Source organism: Brachyhypopomus gauderio, chromosome 13 (genome assembly GCF_052324685.1).
Source record: "Brachyhypopomus gauderio isolate BG-103 chromosome 13, BGAUD_0.2, whole genome shotgun sequence".
NCBI lineage: Eukaryota > Metazoa > Chordata > Actinopteri > Gymnotiformes > Hypopomidae > Brachyhypopomus > Brachyhypopomus gauderio.
Window position 1 is genome coordinate 6,334,884 of NC_135223.1, and position 10,000 is coordinate 6,344,883.

The following is a 10,000-nucleotide window of genomic DNA, read 5'->3' on the forward strand; positions in this document are numbered from 1 at the left end:
AGCCATCACCTCATATACGTAGACCCTGCAGAACTGGAGAACAGGCTAAACCTTCTGGCCTGCAGGGCATGGCGGCTGGGTTCTGCATGGGGCCCCTGGAAGAGCGCTCAAGGTGGTATGGAAAGACTCCAAACCCTGCTGACCTGAAGGCACGTCTGACTGTGGTGTCGCGGAGGAAGCGGATGCGTTTGGGCCGGGAGACGACGTGCGGTAGACGCCGACAGGACCCTCAGCAAGAAGACACCACACAGGTCGCCCCTGCTGACCTCTGACCTCTGCTGAGCCTCAGAGATGGAGCATGACAGACTTATCTGCAGAATCAGCTCTTCTGTTGACTTATTACCAGTCTGAACTGGAGGCTGAAGGGTGTGGTGAAACCCAAACAAACTCAATGTGCACATACATTCTCTCTCATGCAGAGTTCAACACAAATAACTTATACCTTTGTTATCGTCCAAATCTGAACTGAAGTCCTGCATTATAAATCACTAATGGCTTTTGCATTTTTGGAAGGGTAAAATTAATATTCCTAGGATATACTTCGTACGTGACAACGAGGGTTCAAAAGTTCAAGTTATGCTTCAGATCTCTGCACTCGGTTGAAAACAGAAAGGAAAACAAATTTTCTCTCTCTGTGTCTCTCTGTCTCTCCCTCTCTCTCTCTCTCTCTCTCTCTCTCCCTCTCCCTCCCTCTCTCTCTCTCTCTCTCTCTCTCTCTCTCTCTCTCTTCTGCTGCTTGTGCTGATGTGGGAGTTTTCTGCGCGGGTTGAAATACTGTTTGGAACGTCTATTTAGTTTAATTACTCAACAGCTGTTATGCTTTAAGTCTGTTCTGAGGCAGAACATCTCTACCACTAATTTTACACAGTTCTTCTCCTGTCAAGTGTTTTGGTGTAACACGCCCTCCAGATTTAAAGAGCAGGGCTCCATAACCCAACGCAGGTCCACCCAAACCAAGAGGAACAGGGATGGTGTGTGGAACCAGCACCGCACCCCACCCCAGCCCAGCCCAGCCCAGCCCAGCCCTGCCTACGGCCTGGGGAAGACAGGATGTTTGTTGAATTAGCACCCTCAGCGTGACCCAGTCCTTAGCAGCACCCAGACGAGTGAGGTGCAAACGCCCAGCTCAGTGAGAGCGCCCTCTTCAGGCGTGGATTAGTAGTGCTTCTGGAGAACACCCATGGGATTTGCAGAAGTTTGGACTTCTCCCCGTCTGGCCTGGTGTGATAGCAGGGCGTGCTTCAGCTTACGGAGAACTGTTGTACCTCACTGAACTGGAATGACGCCCACGAGTGTATTCTGTCTGTCTGGTGCTGGAAGCTCTTGCTCTGAGCACGGTCTCTGTGATCAAAGATCTCTCAGGAGCTGAACTCACAGTCTACGCAGATAGTTATAGCGCTTTTCTCCTCAGCTTAAGCTCTCCAGAGGAACACGTATCCAAATATCGTGTAGTCTCCAGGGATGAAGTGCTAGGAACCTCTCAGCAGTGTGTGTTCTGCTGGTTGGGCCTGTGTGAGGTTCTGTTGCCCCACTGTGCAGTGTGTGTTCTGCTGGTTGGGCTTGTGTGAGGTGACAGCAGTGGGGCGGAGTCAGGGTGGAGTCAGGACGGAGTCAGGGCGGAGTCATGGTGAACGTGCCCTCTTTCACGCCGACGCACGAGCGAGCTGGCCTGCCACTGCTGACCCCTGGGTCTCCACACCGGACGCTCAGGGTGGGGCGTTGTTGTGATTGTTGTTTTGGAGCTCAGCTGAAAACAGGAACTCTGATGGCTGATAAGTAGCTGAGTTGAGTCCTGACTCTCCACACACACATCCTGCAACATGACACTCTCATCCCTCCTCATTAGGCCCTCCGAGATTTAATGTGTGTGTGTGTGTGTGTGTGTTTGCATGTGGTTAATAGTCTTCCTGAACACTACCATGAACAGTGCATAGATCTGACACTGAATTAACTCAGTGAACTGAATATTCAACGTTATATTCAACACTAGCTTGTTCCTACTCTAATTTATGACCCATGAAAAAGCTTTAATCAAATTGCTAAACAGATCATAGCTGGTAATCCAGGGCGTCCAGCATCACGCTGGCCTGAACATAGCAGCTTCCCAACACGTTCCTGAACACAGAATCTCCCCAACATATTCCTGAACACAGCAGCTTCCCAACACTTTCCTGAACACAGCAGCTTCCCAACATATTCCTGAACACAGCAGCTCCCCAAAACGTTCCTGAACACAGCAACTCCTCAACACGTTCCTGAACACAGCAGCTCCCCAACACATTCCTGAACACAGCAGCTCCCCAACACGTTCCTGAACACAGCAGCTCACCCAACACATTCCTGAACACAGCAGCTCCCCAACACATTCCTGAACACAGCAGCTTCCCAACACGCTCCTGAACACAGCAGCTCCCCAACACGTTCCTGAACACAGCATCTACCCAACACGCTCCTGAACACAGCAGCTCCCCAACACGTCCCTGAACACAGCAGCTCCCCAACACGTTCCTGAACACAGCATCTCCCCAACACGTTCCTGAACACAGCAGTTCACCAACACATTCCTGAACACATCAGTTCACCAACACATTCCTGAACACAGCATCTCCCCAACACGTTCCTGAACACAGCAGCTTCCCTAACATATTCCTGAACACAACAGCTTCCCAACACTTTCCTGAACACAGCAGCTTCCCAGCACGTTCCTGAACACAGCAGCTTCCCAGCACGTTCCTGAACACAGTAGCTCCCCAACACGTTCCTGAACACAGTAGGTCCCAACACGTTCCTGAACACAGTAGCTCCCCAACACGTTCCTGAACACAGCAGCTCCCCAACACATTCCTGAACACAGCAACTCCTCAACACGTTCCTGAACACAGCAGCTCCCCAACACGTTCCTGAACACAGCAGCTCCCCAAAACGTTCCTGAACACAGCAACTCCTCAACACGTTCCTGAACACAGCAGCTCCCCAACACATTCCTGAACACAGCAGCTCCCCAACACGTTCCTGAACACAGCAGCTCACCCAACACATTCCTGAACACAGCAGCCCCCCAACACATTCCTGAACACAGCAGCTTCCCAACACGCTCCTGAACACAGCAGCTCCCCAACACGTTCCTGAACACAGCATCTACCCAACACGCTCCTGAACACAGCATCTACCCAACACGCTCCTGAACACAGCAGCTTCCCAACACGCTCCTGAACACAGCAGCTCCCCAACACGGTCCTGAACACAGCAGCTCCCCAACACACTCCTGAACACAGTAGCTTCCCAACACGCTCCTGAACACAGCAGCTTCCCAGCACGTTCCTGAACACAGTAGCTCCCCAACACGTTCCTGAACACAGTAGGTCCCAACACGTTCCTGAACACAGTAGCTCCCCAACACGTTCCTGAACACAGTAGCTCCTCAACACGTTCCTGAACACAGCAGCTCCCCAACACGTTCCTGAACACAGCAACTCCTCAACACGTTCCTGAACACAGCAGCTCCCCAACACGTTCCTGAACACAGCAGCTCCCCAAAACGTTCCTGAACACAGCAACTCCTCAACACGTTCCTGAACACAGCAGCTCCCCAACACGTTCTTGAACACAGCAGCTCCCCAACACGTTCCTGAACACAGCAGCTCACCCAACACATTCCTGAACACAGCAGCCCCCCAACACATTCCTGAACACAGCAGCTTCCCAACACGCTCCTGAACACAGCATCTACCCAACACGCTCCTGAACACAGCATCTACCCAACACGCTCCTGAACACAGCAGCTTCCCAACACGCTCCTGAACACAGCAGCTCCCCAACACGCTCCTGAACACAGCAGCTCCCCAACACACTCCTGAACACAGTAGCTCCCCAACACACTCCTGAACACAGCAGCTCCCCAACACGCTCCTGAACACAGCAGCTCCCCAACACATTCCTGAACACAGCAGCTCCCCAACACATTCCTGAACACAGCAGCTCCCCAACACGTTCCTGAACACAGCAGCTTCCCAACACATTCCTGAACACAGCAGCTCCCCAACACGTTCCTAAACACAGCAGCTCCCCAACACGTTCCTGAACACAGTAGCTTCCCAACACGTTCCTGAACACAGCAGCTCCCCAACACGTTCCTAATGCAGATGTTGTCATTTCTTGTGTTTCTCCCACCCTCCTGCCAGTGCATGTTCACACCCAGAGTGAGGAGCGCAGACGCGATGTAGAACCGTCCCGCGCTGTGGCAGCGTGTGCCGGGGGCTCGTCCTGCAGCCGGAGATGTGCCGTGTTTCAGCACGATGACTCGGGGATCTCACCGTCGCCGCCGTTCTCACGACCAGAACGTCTAGCTGGTTCTGAATCATCACCGTAAATATTTCAAGGATGAAATTTGAAACTGATATTTCTGTAACTTCACACACAGAAGTGTAACGCGAGGTGACAGCACGCCGACTTCTAAAAGCCGCTGTTGTTGGCCTGCCATTAGAACTAATCCTAACCAGTTCTGCGCTGGATTGCCAGAGGCATGTTATCTCAGTCGACGTTTTGTGGACGACTCCATGTTGTCGGAGGTCTGTGGAACAAGCGTTGGTTTAACCCCACCCCTGAGTCATGGGACTGAACTGTGAGTGATTGACTTACCGTATCAACAAGGGCACGATGCAGAGAGAGATACCTGCTACTGCTGCCACACCGGAGTTTCCCTTCATGTGTGTGTGTGTGTGTGCATCCGTATATATATATGTACATGCTCGTGTATGTGTGTGCATGCGCATATATGTGCGTGTTTGTGTGTGTGTGTGTGTGTGTGTGTGTGTGTGTGTGTGTGTGTGTTTGTGTGTGAGAAAGAGTGATTAAACATAGCCGGCAGGCCTAGTCTGTCAGGTCATTGAGTTTCTTCGATGAAGGAGGTTTTGTGTGTGTATGTTTGTGTGTGTGTCTTTGTGTCACAGAGGAGGAGATGGATCAGGTTGCATGCTGGGTGTTGACAAGGTTCTATGTGTGGCCCCTATGTTCTCTGTGTGAATGTGTGTGTGTGTGTGTGTGTGTGTGTGTGTGTGCGTGTGTGCGTGCAAGATTGTGCAAGCATGTGGGCTGCTGGCTGTACGAGGGCAGGAAGACAAGTAGTAGTAGCATGGTCTTCACTCCAACACACACACACACACACACACACACACACACACACTCACACACACACACACACACACACACACACACACACACACACACACTCAAACACACACACACACACACACACACACACACACACACATTCACACACACACACACACACACACACACACACACACACACACACTCAAACACACACACACAGCTCTCACCCCGTTTGACCTTTGTTTGTGTGTGTGTGTGTGTGTGTGTGTGTGTGTGTGTGTGTGTGTGGTGTGTGTGTGTGTGTGTGTGTGTGAATCCTGCACTCACTGCTCTGTGTGGCCGCTGTAGGAACCACAGTGCGTTTATGTTACTATAGCAGCATTTACACATGTGGGCTGTTTTCTGATACACCCCCCCGGTCATGAAGGCCATTGTGTTGTATATGAGACCAGTCCAGACAGCAACAGTCGAACAAGATACCCCAGTGTTTACCACACTGCTGCTAGATGAACTCTGCTCCGCTCCCAGAGGCACAGGTGGGCCTGCACACCGAATGTGAGCAGAGGGGGCGTGGCCTTTTAAAACAGATTCTCCGCCCACTTCATGGGTTGTGGCCCTCCCTCTAACAAGCGGGCGATATCTGATGGGTTGTGGGGTGTTTTGACCCATTTTGTTTGACCCGTTTGAGTGAAGATGGCCTGTTGCCTCCCAGAGTTCCCAGCTGACCCGGAGGGGCTTGCTAGCGCCCTCTCTGGCCCAGAATGGGATGGCGTACACATGCGTCGGTGGCTGGAGACTGGGCCTCTTCCTGAGGAAGGCCCGGTGCTGGCCCGGTGAGCCCTCACGCTGCTCTGACAGGATGTCTGTAGAGAGGTGCGGGGACGGCACCTGCAGAGAGCGCGTGCAGACGACCTTCGCCATGGCAACATGTTTACACCGTAGGCGAGAAGCTCCACTTCTGTTTCTGAAAGGCAGGAGTGCGATGTGACGCTTGGACAGGAAGTGTGTGGCGTGAGCGGCGGAAGGATTGTCACCGCGCCTCAAACGGCCTGCTGCCGATTTAAATAAAGCTTTCCGAGCGCAACTGAAATGTAGCGGAGGTGGTTGGTGTAGCAGACTGAGAAAACTCAGTGAGTGGATGTGAGAGGTGGACCCCAAGCTTGTGCAGACATTAGCGCTTCAGTGCTGCTAGCTGTCATCTCCGTCATTAAACACAGATTTCATTCTGGACCTTCACGAACACGGAACAGTGTGTTTGAGAACGCTGGGCCGAGATTTCGAGGGGAACTGGCTCCACCCCCTTGCTGTCAGGACTCATAGGCGACAGGGCAGGTGTGGCCAGCTCCACCCCTCGAAACCTAACAGGCGTGGCCTGAGATCTAACAGACATGGCCAGCCCCGCCCCCAAGATCTAAGAGTGACCCCAGTGATAATTCAACACCTGTAGTTATTCTCACCACCCCTGGGGGACAGGCATGCCACGCTCTGGACAGCCACACATCCTGTCTCTCTTCTGTTTTTAGATCTCCTCTCCTAATGAGCTCCAACCTTCTCTCTCCCCCTCTCTTTCCCTCTCTCCCTTTCTCACCTCCTCACCCCTGATGACCAGCTGAATCGCGACAGCACTGTGGTGAGATCAGAGGATCCTGCTGATTGGACACCCAGCAGTAAGCCGCTCTGACATTTGCAGGTGTGCAGGTGTGTTCTCCTCGTGTGCAGGCGTGTTCTCCTCGTGTGCAGGCATGTTCTCCTCGTGCGCAGGCGTGTTCTCCTCGTACGCAGGCGTGTTCTCCTCGTGCGCAGGCGTGTTCTCCTCGTGTGCAGGCGTGTTTTCCTCGTGAGCAGGCGGGTTCTCCTCGTGAGCAGGCATGTTCTCCTCGTGTGCAGGCGTGTTCTCCTCGTGAGCAGGCGTGTTCTCCTCATGTGCAGGCGGGTTCTCCTCGTGAGCAGGCATGTTCTCCTCGTGTGCAGGCGTGTTCTCCTCGTGAGCAGGCGGGTTCTCCTCGTGAGCAGGCGTGTTCTCCTCGTGCGCAGGCGTGTTCTCCTCGTGAGCAGGCGTGTTCTCCTCGTGTGCAGGCGTGTTCTCCTCGTGCGCAGGCGTGTTCTCCTCGTACGCAGGCGTGTTCTCCTCGTGCGCAGGCGTGTTCTCCTCGTGTGCAGGCGTGTTCTCCTCGTGAGCAGGCGGGTTCTCCTCGTGAGCAGGCATGTTCTCCTCGTGTGCAGGCGTGTTCTCCTCGTGAGCAGGCGTGTTCTCATGTGCAGGCGGGTTCTCCTCGTGAGCAGGCATGTTCTCCTCGTGTGCAGGCGGGTTCTCCTCGTGAGCAGGCGTGTTCTCCTCGTGTGCAGGCGTGTTCTCCTCGTGAGCAGGCGGGTTCTCCTCGTGAGCAGGCGTGTTCTCCTCGTGTGCAGGCGTGTTCTCCTCGTGAGCAGGCGGGTTCTCCTCGTGAGCAGGCGTGTTCTCCTCGTGCGCAGGTGTGTTCTCCTCGTGAGCAGGCGTGTTCTCCTCATGTGCAGGCGTGTTCTCCTCGTGCGCAGGCGTGTTCTCCCCTTGCGCAGGCGTGTTCTCCCCTTGCACAGGCGTGTTCTCCCCTTGCACAGGCGTGTTCTCCTCGTGTGCAGGCGTGTTCTCCTGTATCAATGACATGATATGGCACATATTTGTTTTGTTAATTACTGTAAATATATTACCTGAATTTTTTTTCGATTTACATATATACATACATAGACAAATACATGTACACATACATACATGTACACATACATACATGAATACATATATATATACGCACACGCACACACACGCACACACACACACAGACCACTGGTTCTTAAACCCATATTTTAGACATGTGTAGACATGTAGTAAGATGTAAGTGCATGTTATTCACATGTGTGTTGAAAGATGTAAGCTTGTCCTTTAGACACACGTGTAATGTGTAAGATCATGTCTTAGACATGCATGCTGTAAACTGTAATTATGTGTGAGGGCTCGGGCAGGAAACCTGAGTTCAGCTCAGTGTTAACGTGCGTGGGAAACCCTGCCTGTAGTGTGTGTGTGTGTGTGTGTGTTTCTGTGTTTGTGGACACCATGTGCTGAGGTACGTGTAAAAAAAGACACATGAAACACAAGACTGATGCCATGTATACTCTCTTCCTTTTCACAATCAGCAGTGCATGTATGTGTGTGTGTGTGTGTGTGTGTGTGTGTGTGTGTGTGTGTGTGTGTGTGTGTGTGTTGTCCCCGGCAACTGCGGCATCATAATAAATAAATAGCTCTTCCATTCATTGTCATCACACAGTGCAGCGTTGCCGTGTTCAGCTGCGTTACCACGGCAGCAGCATGTGTTTTATGGGATATATATACTGTAAACACCTCCCAACGTCTCACACGGAGACATGGTGGACAGTGGGACACGCCCGGCGTGCACTTGCTGGACACAGACGTCCAATCACATTCAGCCGTTCAGCACCACATGGCGGAGGGGGCGTGTCCTGTTAGGGCTGCTCCATGGCGACCACACAGCTGGGTGTGTCCCACTGTCTGTGTGTCCCTGTGGTGCGCATTAACACTAAACATGTTGTGTGTGTAAAATATTATTGGTTTATTTTTGACGGCGTCTGGTTGTCACGTTTGCGCCTGTATCTGTGTGTTCTCCTCCACACGGACCTCCCTGCCACGTCTACACCTTCTTCTCTCTACCGCATCTCCCTCTATCTCCCTCTTTTCCTCTTCATCCCTCACTCCGTCTCTCTCACTCCCTCTGCCTCTCCCTGGATGTGTATCGCTCTGTCTCTAACACTTTCTCTCTCCCTCTCTCTCTCTCTCTATTATTCTCTGGCATTCTCTCTCTCATGCTACCTCCAGCTTCTCTACCCATAATGCCAGGCGTGTTCTCATTGGCCGATTGCTGGGCACAGCTGTTCTGACCCAGTAAACTCTGCGGTGAACCTTGGTTTGGACATCACCGATTGGCTGCCGTCCGTGCTGACGTGTTGGCCCGGCACCCACACGCCCCGCCTCCCTGTGTGATAGAGAGAGCGATCCAGAAACACTCGTCTGTCTCCTGCTCCGTCTGAAGGAGTGCGGAAGGTTGGAGACGTCAGAATGGATGTCAGGAGCTGCCGAGCCCTCAGTGAGCAAATGCCAGCGCAGCCGTGATTATGATTCGCAGGGAATTATTAGCCAACAGGAAATCCTCCCCACCAGTGGAGGGGGAGGGAGAGGGGGGCGTGTCTCGATGGTCCTGACGAGAGGGGCGGAGTCTCGATGGTCCTGACGAGAGGGGCGGAGTCTCAATGGTCCTCATGGACCACCCCAGGACTGGGGACGGGAACTGCTGATCTCATTGATACCAGCAAGACTTGCTCTCACTCTTCTCTTTCGCTCTCTCTCTCCTTCTCTCTCTCTCTTCCTCTCTCTGTGTTTTTCCCATGGCCTTCCTCCACACAGCTGAAAACGTGAGAACATCCACATGCGTCCGGAGCGGGGGATTCCCCTCTGCTCTCTGAGGTGCGGAGCGGAGAGCGATCACACCAGCAGCTGTGTAAACACCAGCCGCTGAGCAAACCTGGAGGTGTGTGACCGGGAGTGCCGCCCACTCCTCAGGTCACTCCTCCCAGCACTTTGGACACCTCCGTCGCACTCCGAGGGCTCGTCTGTGGTCTTCAGAGGGAAACGTGCTACTTCTTCCTACACGTCAGACATTCTCATCGGAGTCTGTACTGCCAAGAAATGAACGTTTGTTGAAACGTCTGAGATACAGGCATCCTCCAGCGTCTGGTCTCCGTGGCGACAGTCCCGTAACTGCACAGAGCTCCGCCCCCGTGTGGTGTGTTCTGCAGTCGGCAGCGTGTAACGGTGACGGTGACTTACGCGTGCGAAGGTATC

The 10,000-nt window shown here is 53.1% G+C and overlaps 1 protein-coding gene across 1 annotated transcript in view; it reads left to right on the forward strand.

The window, feature by feature from the left end:
- Positions 1 to 68: 68 nt before the first annotated feature.
- The window catches only part of LOC143474059 (uncharacterized), a 15,231-nt gene continuing 5,299 nt past the window's right edge, over positions 69 to 10,000 (forward strand). The window contains exons 1-5 of the mRNA XM_076971336.1: positions 69 to 205; positions 910 to 1,052; positions 4,182 to 4,365; positions 5,806 to 6,050; positions 6,785 to 9,995. Of these exons, the coding sequence (XP_076827451.1) occupies positions 69 to 205; positions 910 to 1,052; positions 4,182 to 4,365; positions 5,806 to 6,050; positions 6,785 to 7,758 (1,683 nt within the window). The 3' untranslated portion in view covers positions 7,759 to 9,995. The remainder of the gene's footprint in view (positions 206 to 909; positions 1,053 to 4,181; positions 4,366 to 5,805; positions 6,051 to 6,784; positions 9,996 to 10,000) is intronic.